This window comes from Nomascus leucogenys, chromosome 17 (assembly GCF_006542625.1).
Source record: "Nomascus leucogenys isolate Asia chromosome 17, Asia_NLE_v1, whole genome shotgun sequence".
Lineage (NCBI taxonomy): Eukaryota > Metazoa > Chordata > Mammalia > Primates > Hylobatidae > Nomascus > Nomascus leucogenys.
The window spans coordinates 38,217,324-38,244,218 of NC_044397.1; the positions used below are offsets into that span (position 1 = coordinate 38,217,324).

The following is a 26,895-nucleotide window of genomic DNA, read 5'->3' on the forward strand; positions in this document are numbered from 1 at the left end:
TGGGTAAGAGAGCAGCTCATCCCGTCACACCCCCACCCCCCTCCACGATCCTGGCACATGCGCCGTACCTGAAGGCACCAGGGTTCTGCTGCAGCACATCTCACTCCCTGGCAGAGGGAGCACGTGGAGTAGACGAGCTGCTGCAGGGAAGAGAAAGTGAGTGCGTGGCACAGGGCTCGCTGCTGGAACCCTGCCAGGGCATGCAGATGAGCCGGGCTTGGTCGTCCTGCCACAGGCTCGGTTGTCCTGCCCCGGGCTCCTCCAGCTGTCTGCTCAGCATACCTAAGGAAAAGCGTGTCTTGGTTAACACAGCTTCACAGGCTGCCTCAGTCCTGAAATCGTCGCTTCACAGAGGAGAACTTTTGCCCCAGGGTCCCAAGCCCATTAAAGTGTCAGAACTAAGACCAAAACAAATGACTCCAGGTCTAAGCTGCTGTGGACCTGCGAGTCCCTAGGCCATGCTTTCTCCCCATCTCACCCGAGCCACTGCAGGAAGGATCCAGCAGGACGTAGTGGACCGACCTCACGGTAGCGCAGGTCTGAGGGGGAGACTGCCAGGAAGTCCTCCCCAGCCAGCTCACAGCAGGAGACGCCAGCCCATGGATGCCAGCCGCTTGGCATCCAGGTCAAAGGCAAAGATCTTCCTAGGGCAAAGCGGGGGTGAGCTGAGCATGCGTGGAGCAGCTAAGGGCCTGTCACAGCCAACCAGAACATGCAGGTTAAGCCAGGACACACAATATTGAAACGGCCTACGTTTAAAGGGCCCAGGGTCAGAGGTAACTGGCCTGGGGTCTCTGCCCCAAGGGCTAAGGGATCCACATCTCGCACCTGCGGTGGGGGAAGCTTAGCTTGGGGCGAATACCATGAACTGCTTTGGTGCAGCAGGAAAGAGTTAAGCAAAAGTCATCCTTTCAGCCTTCATTACCCACTGAAACGCACAGAATCAAACCCCATGTCCTCCTCCTGCTCCTGACCGTGGCACTCACCCTTGGTTCTTCAGAAGAGCAGCCAAGTGACTGGTCTTATTGCCTGGGGCGGCGCAGGCATCGATGACATGGGAGCCTGGCGGGGGGTCCAGCAGCATGGCTGGGAGACAGCTGGCCTGGCGAGCAGAGCACAGGGGTCAGCTGAACAGAGACCCCAGGATAGGCCCTTCCCATGCCTACACATTCTTCCCTTTTCTATTCCTCTTGCCTACCCTGTCCTGCGGAATGAGGTATCCGGCCCAGTACAGTGGGTGTTCATGCAGATCTGTCTGGGCGGGAAACACCAGCAGCTCTGGCATCAAGGGGTCCAGGAGAAAATGCTTCCCCTTGAGGGCTTGTAAGTCAAGGCTGCCAGGGAAGAAGAACCATTCATTCATCATTTCCTGAATTTCTCCCTGCCAGGCCCCACTTCAACGGTCCATTCACACAACAAATGCTACCACAGCTACGGAGAAATCAACAGGGTGATAAGGGAATCCGGGAATCCGCAGTTGAGGGAATGGGTTGTCAAGCCAGACTGATGGGTCAGGAGCCCCCTCTACTGTTTACCAGCAGTGGGAGCTTGGGCAAGTGATTCAATCTCAGGCCCCACTGGCATCTCTGTAAAATAGTAGATGTGGAGATTCAGTGAGCCAATATATCCAAGATACTTACTTGCCACAATTTAATACATGTTAGCTATTCCTGTTGAAGCATAACCTTGGAGAAAGGTTACTTTACAGGGGGGTGAGGGGATGGAGGGAGGTGAGAGCTGAGCTCATTCTTGATGGATGAGGAGTTAGTCATGTGAGGCGCTTAGATTAAAGCTACATTCACTATAACTCAGTAAAGGAGTCCCGCCCACTCTCCCCGACCCATGCAGAAATGGGCCTAGAGAGTCACATGTCTCAGTTCAGAAATCTATCCAAGTGGCAGAGCTGGAATTCAAACGCAAGCAGCCGTTCTCTGCTATTCCACCCAAGCAACATGGTAGAGGCAGAAGGAAGAGGATCTTACAAAGAGTGGGGGAAAGGGAGAGGGGCAGAGGCTGCTTATCAGAGCCACCAAAGGACAAAACAAGATAGGTGTGAGCCCAGTGGAGGAGGCATGGGGCAGGGACCAGCCACTGTTGCTGGCACGCTGGTGCACGCAGCACCGTGGCAGATGGACCTGGAGAGGAAGCAGGAGGGACAGCACAATGGAGCCAAGAAAGGGCTTAGCATGGCCAGGCACGGTGACTCATGCCTGTAATCCCAGCACTTTGGGAGGCCGAGGCTGGTGGATCACCTGAGGTCAGGAGTTGGAGACCAGCCTGGCCAACATGGAGAAATCCCATCTCTACTAAAAATATAAAATTAGCCAGGCGTGGTGCTGCATGCCTGCAATCCTGTAGGGAAATGAAAGAGAGATCAGACTGTTACTGTGTCTATGTAGAAAGGGAAAACATAAGAAATTCCATTTTGACCTGTACCTTGAACAATTGCTTGGCTGAGATGCTGTTAATTTGTAACTTTATCCCAGCCACTTTGCCCCAACTTTGAGCTCACAAAAACATGTATTGTCTGGAATCAAGGTTTAAGGGATCTAGGGCTGTGCAGGATGTGCCTTGTTAACAAAATGTTTACAAGCAGTATGCTTGGTAAAAAGTCTTCGCCATTCTCTAGTCTCAATAAACCAGGGGCACAATGCACTGTGAAAAGCCGCAGGGACCTCTGCCCTGGAAAGCCAGGTATTGTCCAAGGTTTCTCCCCATGTGATAGTCTGAAATATAGCCTCGTGGGATGAGAAAGACCTGACAAGCTCGACACCCATAAAGGGTCTGTGCTGGGGTGGATTAGTAAAAGAGGAAAGCCTCTTGCAGTTGAGATAGGGGAAGGCCACTCTCTCCTGCCTGCCCCTGGGAACTGAATGTCTCGGTATAAAACCCGATTGTACATCTGTTCAATTCTGAGATAGGAGAAAAACCGCCCTATGGCGGGAGGCGAGACATGTTGGCAGCAATGCTGCCTTGTTATTCTTTACTCCACTGAGATGTTTGGGCGGAGAGAAACATAAATCTGGCCTACATGCACATCCAGGCATAGTACCTCCCCCTGAACTTAATTATGACACAGATTCTTTTGCTCACATGTTTTTTTGCTGACCTTCTCCTTATTATCACCCTGCTCTCCTATATGTTTTTTTGCTGACCTTCTCCTTATTACCACCCTTCTCTCCTACCACATTCCTTTTGCTGAGATAATGAAAATAATAATAAAAACTGAGGGAACTCGGAGACTGGTGCTGGTGCAGGTCCTTGGTATGCTGAGTGCCAGTCTCCTGGGCCCACTGTTGTTTCTCTGTACTTTGTGTCTGTGTCTTATTTCTTTTCTCAGTCTCTCGTCCCACCTGACGACACATCCCACAGGTGTGGAGGGGCAGGCCACCCCTTCATCTGGCACCCAGCGTGGGGCCTTTCTCTAGGGTGAAGGTACGCTAAGAACATGAGCATTGAGGACAGCCGACGAGAAATTCCCGAGTACGCCCATGGTCAGCCTTGCAGTAAGCTTGTGCGCTCGGAGAAATCCAGGGTAACAATGGGGCAAACTGAAAGTAAATATGCCTCTCTCAGCTTCATTAAAATTCTCTTAAGAAGAGGGGGAGTTAAAGCTTCTACAGAAAATCTAATTACACTATTTCAAACAATAAAACAATTCTGCCCATGGTTTCCAGAACAGGGAACTTTGGATCTAAAATATTGGGAAAAAATTGGCAAAGAACTAAAACAAGCAAGTAGGGAAGGTAAAATCATCCCACTTACAGTATGGAATGATTGGGCCATTATGAAAGCAACTTTAGAACCGTTTCAAATAGAAGAAGATAGCGTTTCAGTTTCTGATGCCCCTGAAAGCTGTGTAATAGATTGTTTAGAAGAAGCAGGAAGAGAGTCCAAGAAAGGAATGGAAAGTTCACACTGTAAAAATGTAGCAGAGTCGGCCGGGCGTGGTGGCTCAGGCTTGTAATCCCAGCACTTTGGGAGGCCAAGGCGGGCAGATCACGAGGTCAGGAGATCGAGACCACGGTGAAACCCCGTCTCTACTAAAAATACAAAAAAAATTAACCGGACATGGTGGCGGGCGCCTGTAGTCCCAGCTACTCGGAGAGGCTGAGGCAGGAGAATAGCGTGAACCCGGGAGGCGGAGCTTGCAGTGAGCCGAGATCACGCCACTGCACTCCAGCCTGGGTGACAGAGCGAGACTCCGTCTCAAAAAAAAAAAAAAAAAAAAAAAATTGTAGCAGAGTCTGTAATGGCTCGGTCAATGCAAAATGTTGACTATAATCAATTACAGGAGGACACGAGGTAATATATCCTGAATCATCAAAATTAGGGCAAGGAGGTCCAAAATTATTTGGGCCATCAGAGTCTAAATCACGATGGCCATCAACTCCTCCTCCCGCGGTTCAGATGCCTGTGACATTACAACCTCAAATGCAGTTTAGACAAGTACAAACCCCAAGAGAGTATCAAGTAGAAAAGGATAGAGTCTCTATCCCAGCAATGCCAATCCAGCCACAGTATCCACAATATCGGCCGGTAGAAAATAAAACCCAACCACTGGTAGTTTATCGATACCGGCCGCCAGCCAAATTTCAGTATTGGCCGCCTCCAGAGGTTCAGTATAGACCTCAGGCGGTGTGTCCTGTGCCAAATAGCAGGGCACTATACCAGCAACCCACGACGATGGCATTTGATCCTACAGCACCACCTAGTGGACAAGGCAGTACACTGCATGAAACCATTGATACAGCCAGAAAACAGGGAGATCTTGAGGCATGGCAGTACCCCGTAATTTTACAACCGATACCGGCCGGCTGGGAAAGGGAGTCAAGCAGGAGCGTCTGTCCGAACTGAGGCTAGATACGAATCTTTCACCATGGAAATGTTAGCCGGGCACAGTGGCTCACGCCTGTAATCCCAGCACTTTGGGAGGCCGAGGCGGGCGGATCATGAGGTCGAGAGATCGAGACCACCCTGGCCAACAGGGTCTCTACTAAAAATACAAAAAAAAATTAGCTGGGCATGGTGGCAGCCGCCTGTAATCCCAGCTACTTGGGAGGCTGAGGCAGGAGAATCGCTTGAATCCGGGAGGCGGAGGTTGCAGTGAGCCGAGATCGTGCCATTCATTGCACTCCAGCCTGGGCAAAAAGAGTGAAACTGTCTCAAAAAAAAAAAAGAAAGAAAAAATGTTAAAAGATATGAAGGAAGGAGTTAAACAATATGGACCCAACTCTTCTTATATGAGAACATTATTAGATTCCATTGCTCATGGAAATAGGCTTATTCCTTATGATTGGGAAATTTTGGCTAAACCTTCCCTTTCACCCTCTCAGTTTCTACAGTTTAAAACCTGGTGGATTGATGGAATACAAGAACAGGTACAGAAAAATCAGGCTACTTATCCTACTGTTAATATAGATGCAGACCAATTGCTAGGAACAGGTCCAAATTGGAGCACTATTAACCAACAATCAGTAATGCAAAATGAGGCTATTAAACAACTAGAGCTATCTGCCTCAGGGCCTGGGAAAAAATTCAGGACCCAGGAACCACCTGCCCTTCTTTTAATTCAATCAGACAAGGCTCTAAAGAGCCATATCCAGACTTTGTGGCAACGTTGCAATATGCCGCTCAAAAATCTATTGCAGATGATAACACCCGAAAAGTTACTGTAGAAATAATGGTTTATCAAAATGCAAATCCAGAATGTCATTCAGCCGTAAAGCCATTACAAGGAAAAGTTCCAGCAGGAGTTGATGTAATTACAGAATATGTGAAAGCTTGTGATGGGATTGGAGGAGCTATGCATAAGGCAATGCTAACGGCTCAAGCGATTGCAGGGGTTGCTTTAGGAAGACAAGTTAGAACATTGGGGGGGAAATGTTGTAATTGCGGTCAAATCGGTCATCTAAAAACGAATTGCCCAGGCTTAAATAAACAGTAAAAATTAAGGGCCACCTGGCCTGTGTCCAAGAAGAGGAAAAGGCAAACATTGGGCTAAGGAATGTTGTTCTAAATTTGATAAAAATGGGCAACCATTGTTGGGAAATGGGAAGAGGGGCCAGCCTCAGGCCCCACAACAAAGTAGGGCGTTCCAATTCAGCCACTTGTTCCTCAGGGTTTTCAGGGACAACAACCCCCACAGCAAATATCACCATTTCAGGGAATCGGCCAATTGCAATATAACAGCTATCCCCCGCCACAGCAGGCAGCCCAGCAGTAGATTTATGTTCCACTCAAATGGTTTCTTTACTCCCTGGAGAGCCCCCACAAAAGATTCCTACAGGGGTATATGGCCCGCTGCCAGAAGGGACAGTAGGCCTTATTTTAGGAAGATCAAGTCTAAATTTGAAGGGAGTCCAAATTCATACTGGGGTAATTGATTCAGATTATAAAGGGAAAATTCAGTCTGTTCCCTGCAGTGCCAAGCCAGGTGATAGAATTGCTCAGTTATTGCTTTTGCCTTATATTAAAATTGGGGATAGCAAAACAGAAAGAACAGAAGGGTTTGGAAGTACCAACCCTGCTGGAAAAGCTGCTTATTGGGCTAGTCAGGTCTCAAAGAATAGACCTGTGTGTACAGTCATTATTCAGGGAAAGCAGTTTGAAGGATTAGTGGATACTGGGGCTGATGTTTCTATCATCACCTTAAATCAATGGCCAAAAAATTGGCCTAAACAGAAGCCTGTTACAGGACTTGTCGGTGTGGGCACTGCCTCAGAAGTGTATCAAAGTGCCATGATTTTACACTGTCTAGGACCTGATAAGACAGTACAGTTCAGCCTATGATTACTTATATTCCAATTAATTTATGGGGCCGAGACTTCTTACAACAGCGGCATGCAGAGATTACTATTCCAGTCTCCCTATACAGCCCCATGAGTCAACAAATCATGACTAACATGGGATAGCTCCCTGGCAAAGGACTAGGGAAGGATGGAGAAGTCATTAAAGTTCCAACTGAGGCTAAAGGAAATCCAGAAAGAAAAGGAATAGGGTATCCTTTTTAGGAGTGGCCACTGTAGAGCCTCCAAAACCCATTCCATTAACTTGGAAAACAGAAAAGCTTGTATGGGTAAATCAGTGGCCACTACCAAAACAAAAGCTGGAGGCTTTACACTTATTGGCAAAGGAACAATTAGAAAAGGGACATATCGAGCCTTCATTTTCATCTTGGAATTCTCCTGTGTTTGTAATTCAGAAAAAATCCGGCAGATGGCGCATGCTGACTTAAGAGCCGTTAATGCGGTAATTCAACCCATGGGGCCTCTCCAACCCGGGCTGCCCTCTACAGCCATGATCCCTAAAGACCGGCCTTTAATTATCATTGATCTAAAACATTGCTTTTTTTACCATTTCTCTGGCAAAACAGGACTTTGAAAAATTTGTTTTTACTATACCAGCCATAAATAATAACCAACCACCAGATTTCAGTGGAAAGTGTTACCTCAGGAAATGCTTCATAGTCCAACTATTTGTCAGACTTTTGTAGCTCAGGTTCTTCAACTAGTTAGAGACAAGTTTTCAGACTGTCATTCATTATGTTGATGACATTTTGTGTGCTGCAGAAACAAGAGACAAATTAATTGACTGTTACACATTTCTGCAGACAGAGGTTGCAAACGCAGACCTGACAATAGCATCTGATAAGATTCAGATCTCTACTCCTTTTCATTATTTGGGAATGCAGGTAGAGGAAAGAAAATTTTTTTTTTTTTTTTTTTTTTTTTTTTTTTTTTTTTTGAGACGGAGTCTCGCTCTGTCCCCCAGGCTGGAGTGCAGTGGCGCGATCTCGGCTCACTGCAAGCTCTGCCTCCCGGGTTCACGCCATTCTCCTGCCTCAGCCTCCCGAGAAGCTGGGACTGCAGGCGCCCGCCACCGCGCCCGGCTAATTTTTTGTATTTTTAGTAGAGACGGGGTTTCACCATGTTAGCCAGGATGGTCTCGATCTCCTGACCTCGTGATCCGCCCGCCTCAGCCTCCCAAAGTGCTGGGATTACAGGCGTGAGCCACCGCGCCCGGCGAGGAAAGAAAATTAAACCACAAAAAATAGAAATAAGAAAAGACACATTAAGAACATTAAATGACTTTCAAAAATTGCTAGGAGATATTAATTGGATTCGGCCAACTCTAGGCATCCCTACTTATGCCATGTCAAATTTGTTCTCTATCTTGAGAAGGGATCCAGACTTGAATAGTAAAAGAACATTAACTCCAGAGGCAACTAAAGAAATTGAATTAGTTGAAGAAAAAATTCGGTCAGCACAAGTAAATAGAATAGATCACTTAGCCCCACTCCAACTTCTGATTTTTGCTACTGTACATTCTCCAACAGGCATTATTGTTCAAAATACAAATCTTGTAGAGTGGTCATTCCTTCCTCACAGTACAATTAAGACTTTTACATTGTATTTAGATCAAATGGCTACATTAATTTGTCAGGCAAGACTAGGAATAGAAAAACTGTGTGGAAGTGACCCAGATGAAATCATTGTTCCTTTAAACAAGGAACAGGTTAGACAAGCCTTTATCAATCCTGCTGCATGGCAGATTGGTCTTGCTGATTTTGTGGGAATTATTGATAATCATTACCCAAAAACAAAAATCTTCTAGTTTTTAAAATTGACTACTTGGATTTTACCTAAAATTACCTGACATAAACCTTTAGAAAATGCTCTGACAGTGTTTACTGATGGTTCCAGCAGTGGAAAAGCAGCTTACACCGAGCCAAAAGAACGAGTCATTGAAACTCAGTGTGGTGATTCCTCAGGGATCTAGAACTAGAAATACCATTTGACCCAGCCATCCCATTACTGGGTATATACCCAAAGGATTATAAATCATGCTGCTATAAAGACACATGCACACGTATGTTTATTGTGGCACTATTCACAGTAGCAAAGACTTGGAACCAACCCAAATATCCAACAACGATAGACTGGATTAAGAAAATGTGGCACATATACACCATGGAATACTATGCAGCCACAAAAAATGATGAGTTCATGTCCTTTGTAGGGACATGGATGAAGCTGGAAACCATCATTCTCAGCAAACTATCGCAAGGACAAAAAACCAAACACCACATGTTCTCACTCATAGGTGGGAATTGAACAATGAGAACACATGGACACAAGAAGGGGAACATCACACACCAGGGACTGTTGTGGGGTGGGGGGAGGGGGGAGGGACAGCATTAGGAGATATACCTAATGCTAAATGACGAGTTAATGGGTGCAGCACACCAAATGGCACATGTATACATATGTAACAAGCCTGCACGTTGTGCACATGTACCCTAAAACTTAAAGTATAATAATAATAAAATAAAAAAAAAGAGCAGAGTTGGTTGCTGTCATTTCAGTGTTAGAAGATTTTAATCAGCCTATTAACATTGTTTCAGATTCTGCATATGTAGTACAGGCTACAAAGGATGTTGAGACAGCCCTAAGCAAATATAGTATGGATGATCAGTTGAATCAGCTGTTTAATTTGTTACAACAAACTGTAAGAAAAAGAAATTTCCCATTTTATGTTACTCATGTTTGAGCACAAACTAATTTACCAGGGCCTTTAACTAAGGCAAATGAACAAGCTGACTTGCTGGTATCATCTGCCTTCATAGAAGCATAAGAACTTCATACTTCCCGTGTTAAAAGACATTTATTATCTTGTTTTGCTGTCATGGGAGTTCCAGAAAAAATTAAAACAGATAATGGGCCAGGATACTGTAGTAAAGCATTTCAAAAATTCTTAAATCAGTGGAAAATTACACATTCAACAGGAATCCCTTATAATTCCCAAGGACAGGCCATAATTGAAAGAACTAATAAAACACTCAAAGCTCAATTGGTTAAACAAAAAAAGGAAAAAGAGAGTAAGGAGTATAACACTCCCCAGATGCAACTTAATCTAGCACTCTATACTTTAAATTTTTTAAACATTTATAGAAATCAGACCGCTATTTCTGCAGAACAACATTTTACTGGTAAAAAGAACAGCCCACAGGAGGGAAAACTGATTTGGTGGAAAGACATCAAAAATAAGGCATGGAAAATAGGTAAGGTGATAACATGGGAGAGAGGTTTTGCTGTGTTTCACCAGGAGAAAATCAGCTTCCTGTTTGGATACCCACTAGACATTTAAAGTTCTGCAATGAACCCATCGGAGATGCAAAAAAAAGTGCCTCCACAGAGACAGAAAACCCGCAATTGAGCATCATCGACTCGCCACGTGAACAAAATGGTGATATTAGAAGAACAGACGACGTTGCTGTCCACCAAGGAAGCAGAGCCGCTGACCTGGGCCCAACTAAAGAAGCTGACACAGTTAGCTGAAAAAAGCCTGAAGAACACAAGGGTAACACAAACTCCAGAGAATATGCTGCTTGCAGCTTTAATGACTGTATCAACGGCGGATACAAGTCTGCAGGAACAGCTGCAGCTAATTATACTTACTGGGCCTATGTACCTTTCCCGCCCTTAATTCAGGCAGTCACTTGGATAGATAATCCTATTGAAGTATATGTTAATAACAGTGCTTGGGTACCAGGCCCCACAGATGACCGTGGCCCTGCCCAACCTGAAGAAGAAGGAATGATAATAAACATTTCCACTGGGTATCATTATCCTCCTATTTGCCTGGGGAAAGCACCAGGATGCTTAATGCTTACAACCCAAAATTGGTTGGTAGAAGTACCTACTGTCAGTGCCACCAGTAAATTTACTTATCACATGGTAAGTGGAATGTCACTTGGTATCGGGGAACCTGCCCCGATAATCACGTAGGTTCTTTTCTATTTTCCTAAGCATCAGCTGGCTTGAGAAATAAAAGGACAGAGTACAAAAGAGAGAAATTTTAAAGCTGGGCGTCCGGGGAAGACATCACACATTGGTAGGATCTGTGATGACCCACAAGCCACAAAAACCAGCAAGTTTTTATTAGGGATATTCAAAAGGGGAGGGAGTGTGCGAATAGGTGTGGGTGACAGACAGCAAGTACTTAACAGGGTAATAGAATATCACAAGGCAAGTGGAGGCAGGGCGAGATCACAGGACCACAGGACCAAGGTGAAATTAAAATTGCTAATGAAGTTTCGGGCACCATTGTCATTGATAACATCTTATCAGGAGACAGCGTTTTGAGATCAACCGGTCTGACCAAAATTTATTAGATGGGAATTTCCTCTTCCTAATGAGCCTGGGAGCGCTACGGGAGACTGGAGTTTATTTCACCTCTGCAGTCTCGACCATAAGAGGCAGGTAGGGTGCCCCCCCGGTGGGAGGCCAGTTCAGAGACCTACCCCTAGGTGCGCATTCTCTTTCTCAGGGATATCCCATGCTGAGAAAAAGAATTTAGCGATATTTCTCCCATTTGCTTTTGAAAGAAGAGAAATATGGCTCTGTTCTGCCCGGCTCACTGGCAGTCAGAAGTTTAAGGTTATCTCTCTTATTCCCTGAAAAATTGCTGTTATCCTGTTCTTTTTTCAGGGTGCCCACATTTCATATTGCTCAAACACACATGCTGTACAATTTTTGTAGTTAACGCAATTATTACAGGGTCCTGGAACGATATACATCCTTCTCGGCTGACAGGATTAAGAGATTAAAGTAAAGACAGGCATAGGAAATCACAAGGGTATTGACTGGGGAAGTGATAAGTGTCTATGAAATCTTTACAATTTATGTTTAGAGACTGCAGTAAAGACAGGCATAAGAAATTACAAAAGTATTAATTTGGGGAACTAATAAATGTCCATAAAATCTTCACAATCCACGTTCTTCTGCCATGGCTTCAGCTGGTCCCTCCATTTGGGGTCCCTGACTTCCCGCAACAACTCGGGTCACAAATAAATAATGTACAGGACTCTTCTTATCAAAGATCATTAAAATTTAGGCCTAAGGGAAAACCTTGCCCCAAGGAAATTCCCAAAGAATCAAAAGACCCAGAAGTTGTAATCTGGGAAGAATGTGTGGCTGATACTGCGGTGGTATTACAAAACAATGAATTTGGAACTATTATAGACTGGGCCCCTTGAGGCCAATTATTATGATTGTATGGGCCAGACTCACTCATGTTCACAGGCCCCATCTGTCTGGCCCACTAATCTGGCCTATGATAGTGATTTAACTGAAAGGCTAGACCAGGTTTATAGAAGGTTAGAATCACCCTATCCATGGAAATGGGGTGAAAAGGGAATTTCATCACCTCGACTAAAATTAGTTAGCCCTGTTACTGGTCCTGAACATCCAGAATTATGGAAGCTTACTGTGGCCTCGCACCACATTAGAATTTGGTCTGGAAATCAAGCTATGGGAACAAGAAATCGTAAGCCATATTATACTATTAACCTAAATTCCAATCTGACAATTCCTTTGCAAAGTTGTGTAAAACCCCCTTATATGTTAGTTGTAGGTAACATAGTTATTAAACCAGATTCCCAAACTATAACCTGTGAAAATTGTAGATTTACTTGCATTGATTCAACTTTTGACTGGCAGCACCGTATTCTGCTAGTGAGGGCAAGAGAGGGCGTGTGGATTCCTGTGTCCATGGACCGACCATGGGAGGCCTCCCCATCCGTCCATATTTTAACAGAGGTATTAAAAGGAGTTCTAACTAGATCCAAAAGATTCATTTTTACTTTGATTGCAGTGATGACGAGTCTTGTTGCAGTCACAGCTACTACTGCAGCTGCTGGAATTGCTTTACACTCCTCTGTTCAAACTGCAGAATGTGTAAATAATTGGCAAACGAATTCCTCAAAATTGTGGAATTCTCAGACCCAAATAGATCAAAAATTGGTAAACCAAATTAATGATCTTAGACAAACTGTCATTTGGATGGGAGATAGGCTCATCAGCTTGGGACATCCTTTTCAGTTACAGTGTGACTGGAATATGTCAGATTTTTGTATTACACCTCGAGCCTATAATGAATCTGAACACCACTGGGACATGGTTAGACGCCATCTACAAGGAAGAGAACATAATCTTACTTTACATATTTCAAAATTAAAAAAACAAATTTTTGAGGCATCAAAAGCCCAGTTAAATCTGGTGCCAGAAACTGAGGCAATGGTGAAAGCTGCTGATGGCCTCACAAATCTTAACCCCGTCACTTGGGTTAAAACCACTGGAAGTTCCGGCCGCCCCATCTGTGAAATGAGGAGCGCCTCTGCCCGGCCACCTATCGTCCGGGAAGAAGTGAGGAGCGCCTCTGCCCGGCCGCCCCGTCCGGGAAGAAGTGAGGAGCGCCTCTGCCCGGCCGCCCCGTCCGGGAAGAAGTGAGGAGCGCCTCTGCCCGGCCGCCCCGTCCGGGAAGAAGTGAGGAGCGCCTCTGCCCGGCCGCCCCGTCCGGGAAGAAGTGAGGAGCGTCTCAGCCCGGCCGCCCCGTCTGGGAAGTGAGGAGCGCCTCTGCCCGGCCACCCATTGTCTGGGAAGTGAGGAGCGCCTCTGCCCGGCCACCCATTGTCTGGGAAGTGAGGAGCGCCTCTGCCCGGCCACCTATCGTCTGGGAAGAAGTGAGGAGCGTCTCTGCCTGGCCGCCCCGTCTGGGAAGTGAGGAGCGCCTCTGCCCGGCCGCCCCATGTCTGGGAAGAAGTGAGGAGCGCCTCTGCCCGGCCGCTCCCTCTGGGAGGTCTACAATGGAGGCCAGAAGCAATGTGGGGGCTGGACGTGGTGGCTCATGCCTGTGGTCCCGGCACTCTGGGGGGCGAGGCGGGTTGATCACTTCGGGCTAGGAGTTCGAGACCAGTCTGGCCAACTTGGCGAAACATGAAAAATACAACAGACAAACCAACCAACCAACTCAGTGACAACAAAACAGGTCTACCCTGGAGTCATACTCTAATTTTTTCTATTTCCCTCCCTTTCTGATCCTTTATCCCACTTTCTTTTTCTTCCTCTTCCTCCTCCCTCTTCTTTGTCAAATAGAGGATTGAGTTATTATCACTGATCCACATAAAGTCCCTCTCTACCTTATTTTAACTCCCACCCCCCATTTCTATTCCCCGACTTCCCATGTGTAACCTTCCTAATATGTTTGATACGCATCTTTTTGTTTGTATGTATTTTTAGAAAATGTTTATTGTTTTTGTGTGCAAAAAAAATTAAAAAAAAAAAAAAAAAAAAAACCACTGGAAGTTCCATAATTGCAAATTTTGTATTAATCCTTGGATGTCTATTCTCTGTTATTAGTCTACAGGTGTATCCAGCAGCTCCGGAGAGACAGTGACCAGTGAGAATGGGCCATGATGACAATGGCGGTTTTGTCAAAAAGAAAAGGGGGATATGTAGGGAAAAGAAAGAGAGATCAGACTGTTACTGTGTCTATTTAGAAAGGGAAGACATAAGAAATTCCATTTTGACCTGTACCTTGAACAATTGCTTTGCTGAGATGCTGTTAATTTGTAACTTTTTGCCCCAACTTTGAGCTCACAAAAACATGTGTTGTCTGGAATCAAGGTTTAAAGGATCTAGGGCTGTGCAGGACGTGCCTTGTTAACAAAATGTTTACAAGCAGTATGCTTGGTAAAAGTCTTCGCCATTCTCTAGTCTCAATAAACCAGGTGCACAATGCACTGTGAAAAGCCGCAGGGACCTCTGCCCTGGAAAGCCAGGTATTGTCCAAGGTTCTCCCCATGTTGATAGTCTGAAATATAGCCTCGTGGGATGAGAAAGACCTGACCGTCCCCCAGCTCGACACCCATAAAGGGTCTGTGCTGGGGTGGATTAGTAAAAGAGGAAAGCCTCTTGCAGTTGAGATAGAGGAAGGCCACTGTCTCCTGCCTGCCCCTGGGAACTGAATGTCTCAGTATAAAACCCGATTGTACATCTGTTCAATTCTGAGACAGGAGAAAAACCACCCTATGGCGGGAGGCGAGACATGTTGGCAGCAATGCTGCCTTGTTATTCTTTACTCCACTGAGATGTTTGGGCGGAGAGAAACATAAATCTGGCCTACATGCACATCCAGGCATAGTACCTCCCCCTGAACTTAATTATGACACAGATTCTTTTGCTCACATGTTTTTTTGCTGACCTTCTCCTTATTATCACCCTGCTCTCCTACCACATTCCTTTTGCTGAGATAATGAAAATAATAATAAAAACTGAGGGAACTCGGAGACTGGTGCTGGTGCAGGTCCTTGGTATGCTGAGTGCCAGTCTCCTGGGCCCACTGTTGTTTCTCTGTACTTTGTATCTTATTTCTGTTCTCAGTCTCTCGTCCCACCTGACGAGATATCCCACAGATGTGGAGGGGCAGGCCACCCCTTCATAATCCCAGCTACTCGGGAGGCTGAGGCAGGAGAATCGCTTGAACCCAGGAGGCAGAGGTGGCGGTGAGCCAAGATCGTGCCAGTGCACTCCATCCAGCCTGGGGAACAAGAGCGAATGTCTCAAAAAAAAAAAAAAAAAAAAAAAAAAAAAAAAAAAAAAAGGCTTAGCAGGGAGTAACAGCATCAGCATCAGATCTGCCTTTAGAGCTTCCTATAGTCAACCTCAAGGAAAATGCAGTGAGACAGTCTGGAAGCAGAGAGACCAGTCTGGCAAGTTCCTGTGGTCATCCCAATAAGAAATGAGTGCTTAACCTAGGCAGTGTCTGGGGGAATTAAGAGAAAGGAATGGAGGCCGGGCACTGTGGCTCACGCCTGTAATCCCAGCACTGTGGGAGGCCGAGGCGGGCAGATCACTTGACGTCAGGAGTTTGAGACCAGCCTGGTCAACATGGTGAAACCTCATCTCTACTAAAAATACAAAAATTAGCTGGGCATGGTGGTGGGAGCCTCTAATCCCAGCTACTCGGGAGGCTGAGGCAGGAGCAATGCATGAACCTGGGAGGTAGTGAACCAAGATCATGCCACTGCACTCCAGCCTGGGTGAGAGTGACACAGCGAGACTCAGTCCCAAAAAAAAAAAAAAAAAAAAAAAAGAAAGGAGTGGAGCTGAGAAAGATGCTCAAGGTGGAGGAGGAAATGATTGGAGGGAGGGGAAGGAAGCATCTAGGATGACTCAGTTTCTGGCTTGACCAAATGGGTGGAAGATGGTGACATCTGTTAGATTTAACTGGGGATGCACTAGGTGTAAAGTCTGAGAGAAAAGATGACGAATGCAGCGACTGTAGCATCTGTGGTGCATTCGTATGAACCTGAGGAGGGAAGACTGCAAGAGGGAAGTCTACACTGGGCGGTGAGAATCACCAGGTGGGAAGCAGGAGTTAAAGCTAGAGAAAAAACGGAGAGATCGAGACGAATGTAGGATGGGGCTCCTAGGAGTTCGATGTTTAAGGGATGGGAGGAAGACAAACCTTGGAGATGGAGAAACTGCTAGAAAGGTAGGAAGAAAGCCCAGAGAGCAAAGCCACAACTATCCAACCACTTCTCTTCCCAGTACCCCAGACACCTCCCTAGATGAGGACAGCCAGGGCTCTAAGCTCTCACCTGGAAGCCCGACCCTGATAGGAGAAACCTTGTCTCTTGAAATAATCAACTACATCATCGGAGCAGGTCTTGAGAGCATTCACACGCACAAATCGAGGCAGCTGGGAGGCTAGGACACAATGAGCAGTGAGTAGGCAGGAGCAAAGTTCCCCGCCTCCCCCACCCCCCAACTCCTTCCAGCTCACCTGGACCAGGCCTGGATCCCACTTCCAACAGGTCCTCATTCCGGCTCACACCCCGATGAACCTTGAGCCGAGCCAACTCAGCCTTGAGCCTCGCCTGGTGGCGGCCCAACAGAGCCTTCCATCGGCCCCCACCCCCTCGAAAGCCCTTTCCCAACAACAACTCATACACTAGCACCTGGGAATGAGGGAACAAAGACAAAAATGCCCTAAGCATGAAGCATGAATGCCTTAGAACTAACTCTAATAGAGCCCCGGCACTGGAATGGCTAAAGAGATCACCTGGCTAGATGGTAACAGATACAGGTGGGGTACCTTACTCAAGATCACACCAGAAATTAACTACACAACAGGATCGGAACCTGGCATCTTGCTTAAAAGCCTTAGACCCCTTCCCCACAGATGTTCACCAGTAGACCTCTGCACCCAACTTCTTGCCAACATTACCCTTTCGTGGGTGTGGGTTTGGGGTTTTTTTGTTTAGAATCAGGGTCTAGCTCTGTCGCCCAGGCTGAAGTGCAGAGGCCAGATCATAGCTCACTGCAGCTTCGAACTCCTGGGCTCAAGTGATCCTACCCACTCAGCCTCCGGAGCAGCTGGGACCACAGGTGCGCGCTGCCACGCCCGACTTCCTTACAGTCTCCGCCACTACTACTTTGTAGTTCGGTTATTTAATCTTTCAAAACACTCGAAGTTAAAGCATTTTCATCCCATCTCAATTTGTAACCCAGGGAAGGTCTGCTCATACTCATTTCAGATAAGCGACTTGCTCCAGTCCCGCCGTGCAGGGCAGCAGGTCTGAGACCAGATGACAAAGCGTTGACCGTCGAGGTTCACTTCCCTGCCCCGCCCCCCCTCACCTTGGCCAGGTGCGGCCGCAGCTTCTTCGCACGGAGGAGGCCGGCGCTGGAGATCACGGCATCCAGCACTGCAAAGTAGCGCTGCGTTTCGCACACCAGCGCGTACAGCTGCTCCACGTTCTGTGTGGCCGAGGGAGAAAAGCTGGGTCGGCGGCTCTGCCGGCCCTCCTCGCCGGGCCCCACCTCCCGACCCCACCCGGGCCCGTCCCACCCCACCCCGGGTTCCTCACCCCCCACCCCAACTTCTGGCGCCCGGTCCCGCTACCTGGAAGTTGCTGGAGTACACCAGCCCCTTGATGGAGCCCTGGCTGCTCCCCACGCCCGCCAGCACGCCTGCAGCTGCAGCATACAGCCCCATGTTCCCGCGCGCCTTTAAGGCTCTGTGGCAAAGCGCACCCGGCTGTGCGCCCGCCCGGACTTCCGGGGTCCAAGAGCACGACCTTCCGGGACCGGAAGTGCCGGTTGAAGTCCCCCTGCGAGGCGTGTGTGTGATCGCGCACCTGCCGGGGTAGGGAGTGCGAGGCTGCAAGCCCGTTTTTCCACTTCCTCTCTAGTTCTTCAGTCTTTGTCAATCCGATGGGCAAATAATGGGATTTTACTGCTGTTTAACTGCAGTTATTGAGGTTGAGTATCTTCACGTGTATTGGTCTCTCTCTCTCTCTCTATATATATATATATTTTTTTTTTCTTTTTTTCAGACAAAAAGTCTCACTCTGTCGCGCAGTGTCGCGATCTCGGCTCACTGCAACCTCCGCCTCCCAGGTTCAAGCAATTCTCCTGCCTCAGCCTCCCGAGTAGCTGGGATTACAGGCATGCACCACCACACCCAGCTAATTTTTGTATTTTTCATAGAGACGGGGGTTTCACCATGTTGGCAGGGCTGGTCTTGAACTCCTGACCTCAAGTCATCCTTCTGCCTTGGCCTCCCAAAATGCTGGGATTACAGGTGTAAGCCGCCATGCCCAGCCTCTGTCCTTTCATTTAAACCCATGTCTCCTGACCAAATTGTCTCTAAGACTAAAAGAAATGTGAGAAACAAGGAGTCTCCCATAAACAGGGAGTGAGGAAGGCTTGGGAACTGCACGTGTTTGTTTGTTGGGTCTAGAACGTGGATCCGCTCTCTTTCCACAATCTGCAGAGCAAGTTTCAGGCAGGGCTCATACTGCCTGCTGCGCCAGGGTGAGGAGGGTAAGCAAGGGATGCCCGGTGCTCCTGGATGTTGCTTCTGGCCATTTCCCACCTCTCCCAGCTCCCACTCCTCCTGATATCCTGCCTTACACCCACCCACCCTGAACTTCTCATAACCAGAGTCCGCACGCCACTCCCCCTTTTACAGGACCGTTCGCTCAGCTTGCCTGGCAAACTCGGGTCCTGGGCCCTTCTCAGCCATCAGGCCTGTGCCCCTCTGCCAGGCCCCCCAGACACTTGCTCCTCCTCTAGTGTGTTTTTTGTTTTTTTTTTTTTTTTTTTGAGACGGAGTTTCGCTGTTGTTGCCCAGGCTGGAGTGCAGTGGCGCGATCTCGGCTCATCGCAACCTCCGCCTCGTGGGTTCAAGCGATTCTCCTGCCTCAGCCTCCCGAGTAGCTGGGATTACTGGCATGCGCCACCACGCCCAGCTAATTTTGTATTTTTAGTAGAGACAGGGTTTCTCCATGTTGGTCAGGCTGGTTTCGAACTCCCGACCTCAGGTGATCTGCTCGCCTTGATCTCCCAAAGTGCTGGGATTATAGGCGTGAGCCACCGCGCCCAACCTCCTCCTCTAGTGTTTTGTTTTGTTTTCTGAGACAGGGTCTCGCTCTGTCACCCAGGCTGGATCATGCAGTAGCATGATCACGACTCACTGCAGCATCAAATTTTTAGGCTCAAGCAATCCTCCCACCTCAGCCTCATGAGTAGCGGGGACTATAGGCGCATGCCACCATGCCCAGCTAATTTTTTTATTTTTGTATTTTTTGTAGAGATGGGGTGTTACTACATTGGCCAGGCTGGTCTCGAACTCCTGGCCTCCAGCAATCCTCCTGCCTTGGCCTCCCAATGTACTGGCATTGCAAGCACGAGCTACCCTCCTCTAGTATTTCTGTAGCTTGAGTGAACTTCTGCTGTTCTAGTACCCACAGTTCACCATCTGCCTCCCCACCCGTCTACGAGACCCTTGAAGGCAGGGACGTGACTTTCCTCTGTTTTCCCCAGGCTCAGTTATAGAGCCAGCTGTGGGCAGCTGCTTGGGAGGCGCTGGTTAAGCCGAATGGAGGAACCAGTGGAGCTGAGAAGCCCGTGCCCGCAGCCACCAGACCCTGGCTGAGCTCTCTCCAAGGTTATTACCTGGAGGCCATGGAGTGGAACTTCTGGAAGGCAAGAGAGAGGCAGGTTACGGCTAGAAGGTGGGAAGCTAGGGCACTGTTGGGAAGGGGAAGGCCCTGGCAGGTATAGGGATGGGACACCTCCCTGTCCACTCACCCGGATGAACTCGTGGTGGTCCTCATTGCCGAACTGTTCCAGCACACACTCGGCTCGGGCCAGCCGCTCCCAGGTTCCCTGGGCCTGCTCCAGCTGCATGACCAGGGAGGCCACCAGGCCACGGGTGTGACCCCCTATCCCCTCCAGGCAGCGGGCCTTCTCCTCGTCCACCAGGTGGTGCAGCTCCTGGAACTCGCGGCGGATCACCCAGCTGAAGACATCCGACTCATTCTGGGACAGGGAGGGCTGGTCACTGCAGAGTCACAGCCGAGCTGCCAGGCTCTGTCTGGTTGGCCTCGGTGTCCCCAGGGCCTTCCTGACCGGGCTGGTCCTGGGACCTGAGTCTCAGGGGAGGCTGCATGGCCTGGCGCCGGGCAGGAAGTTCACCCCATGCATGGGGAGCCCTGGCGGTGGCCGTGGGGAGGGTGGCCCCAGCTCCCATTTCAAATGGAGGGGCTCTGCTTCGGCCTGTTTTAATTTTTAATTTTTTTTAAGAGACAGGGTCTCACTCTGTTGCCCAGGCTGGAGTGCAGTGGCACGATCATAGCTCACTGTAGCCTTGACCTCCCAGCCTCAAGCAATCCTCCTGCCTCAGCCTCTTAAGTTGCTGGGATTACAGATGCACGCCACCGCACCCCACTTTGCCTATTTCAGCTATTAAATGTGCATGCTCGGCTCCTGTTTCTGTTTCACAGCCACCTCCAAGGCCGGGGCTCCACGCCTCCCAGCCCCATGTACCTCTCATTTCGGGAGATCAGCCAGGGCCCAGGGCTGCCAGCCTCTCCACACCTGCGCACCCAGGTACTGGGAGGGCACCATGACAGGCTGGCAAGGTCAAGCAGACACAGGTGGCACAGGGGCGGAGGAGTCACACCCATGCTTTAAGCTGTTTACCCCCTGGGACTCAAGTCCTGGATTATCTCCGTCTCAAGGACACAGAGGGCAAAAGCCAACTTGGAGCCAGTCCTGACGACAACTGGGTTGAATTCCCCTGAGAGGATTTGCGCTTTCCCCACCCCCCCACCCCCCTCCAGAATGCTTTGAGTTCTGGCTTTATATGGAAAGCATGGTTTTCTGTAAAGGACCAATGAGAACTGAGCTCTACAGGAAAGTGAAGGTGGCCGGTCCCAGGCAGGGGCAGAGGGAAGGGGCACTCACGACGATTCGGGTCCAGTTGTTCACCAGTTTGGGGATGAGCTCAATCACCTTCTGCTCCTGCTTCAGCTCAGAGATGAGGGCTGCGAGCTCCTCCTGGAGGCAACAGGCCATGGCCCCATGAGCAGCTGATCCCTCCCCCTCTCAGCTCCTTGGGTCACCTTCTTGGGAGTATCCCAATAGCCACAAGCACTCCCAGGGAAACCGGGGTGGGAACCAGAGCCACCCAGGTACCCTTGAGTCCAAAACAAGTTACATTGTTCAAGAATAGTCCGGGCGCAGAAGCTCACGCCTGTAATTCCAGCACTTTGGGAGACTGAGGTGGGACTTCACTTGAGGTCAGGAGTTCAAGACTAACCTGGCCAACATAGTGAAACCCCATTTCTATTGAAAATACAAAAATTAGCCAGGTGTGGTGGTGCACCCCTGTAGTCCCAGCTACTTGGGAGGCTGAGGCACGAGAATCACTTGAACCTGGGAGATTTGAGGTTGCAGTGAGCTGAGATCATGCCATTGCACTCCAGCCTGGGTGACACAGTGAGACTCTGTCTCCAAAAAAAATAAAAAATAAAATAATTCAAGAATATTCTAAGGGCCAGGCGTGGTGGCTCACGCCTGTAATCCCAGCACTTTGAGAGGCCCAGGCTGGCTGATCATGAGGTCAGGAGATCGAGACCATCCTGGCTAACATGGTGAAACCCCGTCTCTACTAAAAATACAAAAAAAATTAGCCAGGCATGGTGGCAGGCACCTGTAGTCCCAGCTACTCGGGATGCTGAGGCAGGAGAATGGCATGAACTCAGGAGGCGGAGCTTGCAGTGAGCCGAGATTGCGCCACGGCACTCCAGCCTGGGCAACAGAGCGAGACTCCGTCTCAAGAAAAAAAAAAAAAGAATATTCTAGGCTGGGCACAGTGGCTCATGCCTGTAATCCCAGCACTTTAGGAGGCCAAGGTGGGAGGATCACTTGAGGCTAGGAATTTGAAACCAGACTGGGCAACACAGTGAAATCCCATCTCTAATGATTTTTTTTTAAAGAATATTCTGGGCCAGGCACGGTGGCTCACGCCTGTAATCCCAGCACTTTGGGAGGCCGAGGCGGGCGGATCACGAGGTCATGAGATCGAAACCATCCTGGCTAACACAGTGAAACCCCGTCTCTACTAAAAATACAAAAAATTAGCCAGGCGCAGTGGCGGGCCCCTCTAGTCCCAGCTACTCGGGAGGCTGAGGCAGGAGAATGGCGCGAACCCAAGAGGCGGAGCTTGCAGTGAGCCGAGATCACGCCACTGCACTCCAGCCTAGGCGACAGAGCGAGACTCCTTCTCAAAAAAAAAAAAAACCAAAAACCAAAAAACAACAAAAAAAGAATATTCTGCATTGACAGCAGGAACTTCTCAGGCACAAGAGGGTCTCAATGTCACCCCTCTGCATGACATGGAGAGAGTCACTAAATGTTACAGCTACCAGAAGTCATCATGTGATGCACTTCCTGGATTGAATGCTGTCTGCAGGGGACCCACCAGGTGAACTCTGTGGTCACCAGCAGATCCAGAATTAGTGGGTATTTAATCAGGAGCCATCACAAAAAGGCCGGCGCCAGGTGAGGCTAATTCTAGGGCCAGTGGTGCTTACACGGGCCTGAGTTAAACCTGGTGAATCCTCACGCCTATAAACACCTGAATCCATTCCTGGTGGGCTTGGACACAGCATGGATTTGTGACCTTCCCTAGCTGACATAAATGCACTTCTCCTGGACTGCCCTGGCCCCAAATCTGACCTAGCCTTGGGGGTGCCAACCAGGACCCCTGGACCACCATCTACTGCACAACTTGACCAGAGCCCCCGTCGGTTTGTACCCATGCAATGTACAGAATATTTGGCTTGGATCGTGCCCAAGCACCAAAGGGGCTTTCAGGAAGGGAGTTGAGTAAAGAATAAAGCACTTGCTGGCATAAACGGACAGAGTGCTTGCTCTGGAGAACGAGGCATCAGAACATCTCACAGCGGCCTAAGAAGGGCATTCCTAGGCCGGGCGCGGTGGCTCACGCTTGTAATCCCAGCCCTTTGGGAGGCCGAGGCGGGCGGATCACGAGGTCAGGAGATCGAGACCACGGTGAAACCCCGTCTCTACTAAAGATACAAAAAATTAGCCGGGCGTGGTGGCGGGCGCCTGTAGTCCCAGCTACTCGGAGAGGCTGAGGCAGGAGAATGGCGTGAACCCGGGAGGCGGAGCTTGCAGTGAGCCAAGATTGCGCCACTGCACTCCAGCCTGGGCGACAGAGTGAGACTCCGTCTCAAAAAAAAAAAAAAAAAAAAAAAAAGAAGGGCATTCCTATGTCACCCTCCCCAGGCAGACAGATGGGACTCATTCCTTCCCCAAGAGAGGAACTAAGTTATGCAAATCAATGCACCCATCAATCGAGCATCTCAAGATCTCAATAAACAGAAGGCAACAGGAACACCTAAAAGAGGGCAATAAAGGAGTGCAATTTAGTTGTATTCTGTGTTGCAGCAGAGAAGAGCCTTGGGATCATCAAAACCCAAATCTGGCTGGGTGCAGTGGCTCACGCCTGGAATCCCAGCACTTTGGGAGGCCGAGACGGGAGGATCACTTGAGGCCAGGAGTTTGAGTCCAGCCTGGACAAAATAGTGAGACCCTGTCTCTACAAAAAAAAAAAAAAAAAATTAAGCCCAAATCTAAAACAGGGACCCAAGCTGGGCTGCTGGATCCTAACCACAAAGGACAGACAAGCTCCCAGCCTGTTTCCCTCCCTCCTTCCCATCAACTAATAAAACATAAACTCGGCTTCCTCACCTGCAGTCAGCTTCCACCTTCCATTCTCCCCTAAACCCGCTCTTGCCAAGACAATCAGTTCTTACTGCTGCATCTAACACTTTTCAGTCCTCAGAGACACATTTCACGCATGTGATCTCCTCCTTCAGTCTCTGTCTCTCTGATTTCCAGGAGGCCACACTCAGCCGCTGTTCCCGCTCAGAGGATTCTTTCTTTTTTTGAGACGGAGTCTTTCTCTGTCCCCCAGGCGGGAGTGCACTGGCACGATCTCGGCTCACTGCAAGCTCCGCCTCCCGGGTTCACGCCATTCTCCTGCCTCAGCCTCCCGAGTAGCTGGGACTAGAGGGGCCCGCCACTGCGCCTGGCTAATTTTTTGTATTTTTAGTAGAGACGGGGTTTCACCGTGTTAGCCAGGATGGTCTCGATCTCCTGACCTCGCGATCCGCCCGCCTCGGCCTCCCAAAGTGCTGGGATTACAGGCTTGAGCCACCGCGCCCGGCCCTGAGGATTCTTTCTATCCCTTTTTCAGGGCTCTCTCTCGCTCAATCCAGATTTTAAGGCTGGTACCCCTTGGGGTCATCATCAGTGTCTTCCCTTGTCACTATGTAGACTCTCCTGGGTTGGTTTTCTCCACCAAAGGGGACTTCAGTGACCACCAGGAGGAAGGACCCTCCACACCTGTCACCCTGAGCCCTATCGCTGTCCTGGTCTGCACGCCCCCCCACCCGACTACACATCCCCAGGCACCTCCCGCTCCACCTGCCCATGCCAGATCCTCCCTTGCGATCACTTCGTCTGTGCAAGGGGGAATTACAGAGCTGGAGTCAACCTCCCCGTTCCTCACCCTCCTTGCCACACACAGTTGTCAGGGTTTTTTCTTTTTGAAATTTGTCTTTGGTCTGCCCCAGGCCTTTGTCCCAGTTCCCACCAACTTAGGTCCTGGCACCCTCATCTCTCACTGTCCTTCTATCTCACCCTCAAAGCTCCCCTCTGCCAGAGGGATCTGAGCATATCATCACGGGCTTAAAACCCTCCAGCCCCCGCCTTTCTCCCTCATCCTGTGAATAAACTCCAAATCCCTTCCTGGGTCACACTGGCCTCTCCATGCCCTGGCCGCAGCTTACCTCGCTGGGCCTATCTTGCCCCCACCCATGCTCCCTCCAGCTTTATGCTGGGATTACAGGAGTGGCCACTGTGCCTGGCCAACCAGGCTAATTTTGAAATTTTTGTAGAGACAGGGTCTCACTATGCAGCCCAGGCTGGTCTCAACCTCCTGGACTCAAGTGATCCACCCACCTCAGTCTCCCAAAGTGCTGTTATTATAGGCATAAGCCACCCAGCCATATGTTTTATAACAGGTGTTTTATATACATAACACCCAGCCAGGTATTATTATTACTCGTCTTAAAGAGTGATCTGCTAGGTTTGGTGATGGCCTATAAAGGCAGGAATTCACTGATTCAGCATTTTGGACATTTACAATGTGCCAGGCATGGCTCCAGGCACTGAAATACACCAGGGGACAAAATGAAGTCCCCACCCTCATGCACCAGAGAGTGCAAACAGGGGAGTGTCCAGAAACAAACAAGGGGCCTAGGGCCGTGGCGCATGCCTGTTAATTCCAGCACTTTGGGAGGCCCAGGCAGGAGGATCTCTGGAGGCCAAGGAATTCAACACCAGCCTGGGCAACATAATAAGACCCCATTTCTACAAAATATAAAAAATGAGCTGGGCATGGTGGTGTGCACCTGTAGTCCCAGCTACTCGAGAGGCTGAGGTGGGAGGATTGCTTGGGCCTAGGAGTTGGAGGCTGCAGTGAGCCATGATCACACCACTGTACTCCAGCCTGGGCAACAGAGTGAGACGCTGTCTCCAAAAAGAAGAAAAAGAAAGGTGGGGGGCGGGGGAGGGAGGGGGAGAGAGAGAAGAAGGGAGAAGGGGACAGAGAGGGGGGCGGGAGAGAGAGAAAGAAAAAAAGAACAAGAAACAAACCAGAATTAACGAACCAGAACTGCAAATAAAAAAACAGGAAGGGGTGAGCACGTGACATCAGGGAGCTCCCCGTCCTGTGCGTGTGGCTTCAATCCCCGGCACCTGGGTTGAGCTGCCGCCCAAACGCTAAGGAATGAATGCGCCAGGGCAGGGCTGCAGGGAAATCGAGGATAGCTGGATCCTTTTGGTGTCAGGTGATGGCGCCACAGAGCACAGGATCCGGTCCCCGCGGGCCCCGCCGCCCCGCCTGCACCCTCGCTCCCCACCTTCATGCAGCTGGAGGCGGGCGTGACCGGGTGGTGTTGGTGGGAGCCCAGCAGACCGCAGAGGCCACAGATGAGCTCCTGGTCCTTCTCGCAGAAGAGGCTGAGCGGGTTCCGGTGGTGCACGCAGACCTTGGGCTCCGGGTCCCCAGGGAGCCTCAGGGCTTCGATCACCCGGGCCAGGGAGACGTTGGGCGGGGAGCTGCTGCCGTCCACCGCCTGCCGGCACACGGGGCAGCGCAGCTCGGCGTCCAGGTGGCAGGACAGGGAGACCAGGCAGCCCTTGCAGTAGGAGTGGCCGCACTGTAGCATCAGGGTCTCCTTGAAGACCTCCAGGCAGATGGGACACTGAAGCCGGTCCTCCAGCTCTGGCAGGCTCACCTGCCAAGCCATCTACACTCACTGCCTGGGCTGAAACACAGGCATCCGACCTCAGTCCTGTCCCCTCTCCTCCCTCTGTCCAGCACTCACCCACCACCCTCAACCCTAAGGAGCACCAGAATTTTAGAGGAAACACTTTGAGTCCTGGATCCCAGTCTTAACCCACATGACCTTGGGCCCCAGTTTCCCCAGCTGTAAAACAAAAGACTGCAGTGAAAAAACTGGTCCCTTGAAGATACGTGTGTGTGTGTGTGTGTGTGTGTGTGTGTGTGTGTGTGTGTGTCTACTTTTTTTTTTTTTTGAGACGGAGTCTCGCTCTGTTGCCCAGGCTGGAGTGCAGTGGCGCGATCTCGGCTCACTGCAAG

General features: G+C 49.4%; 1 protein-coding gene and 1 pseudogene across 2 annotated transcripts in view; both read right to left on the reverse strand.

Annotated features, from left to right (window-relative positions):
• Positions 1–17,915, reverse strand: part of LOC100604611 — an 18,457-nt pseudogene extending 542 nt beyond the window's left edge. The window contains exons 1-8 of the transcript XR_004026549.1: positions 17,752–17,915; positions 17,487–17,606; positions 16,630–16,804; positions 16,445–16,553; positions 1,199–1,334; positions 987–1,102; positions 479–644; positions 69–282 (exon numbers count right to left, since the gene is read on the reverse strand). The product of XR_004026549.1 is annotated as a probable 28S rRNA (cytosine-C(5))-methyltransferase (transcript). The remainder of the gene's footprint in view (positions 1–68; positions 283–478; positions 645–986; positions 1,103–1,198; positions 1,335–16,444; positions 16,554–16,629; positions 16,805–17,486; positions 17,607–17,751) is intronic.
• A 1,889-nt stretch (positions 17,916–19,804) lies between these two features.
• TRIM73 (tripartite motif containing 73) lies at positions 19,805–26,542 on the reverse strand. Its single transcript, XM_030797550.1, has 4 exons — positions 26,153–26,542; positions 21,102–21,194; positions 19,944–20,174; positions 19,805–19,831 (listed from the first exon to the last, which is right to left on the reverse strand). The coding sequence occupies exons 1-4, from the start codon at positions 26,540–26,542 to the stop codon at positions 19,805–19,807; spliced, it is 741 nt and encodes a 246-aa protein (XP_030653410.1).
• Between the last annotated feature and the right edge of the window lie 353 nt (positions 26,543–26,895).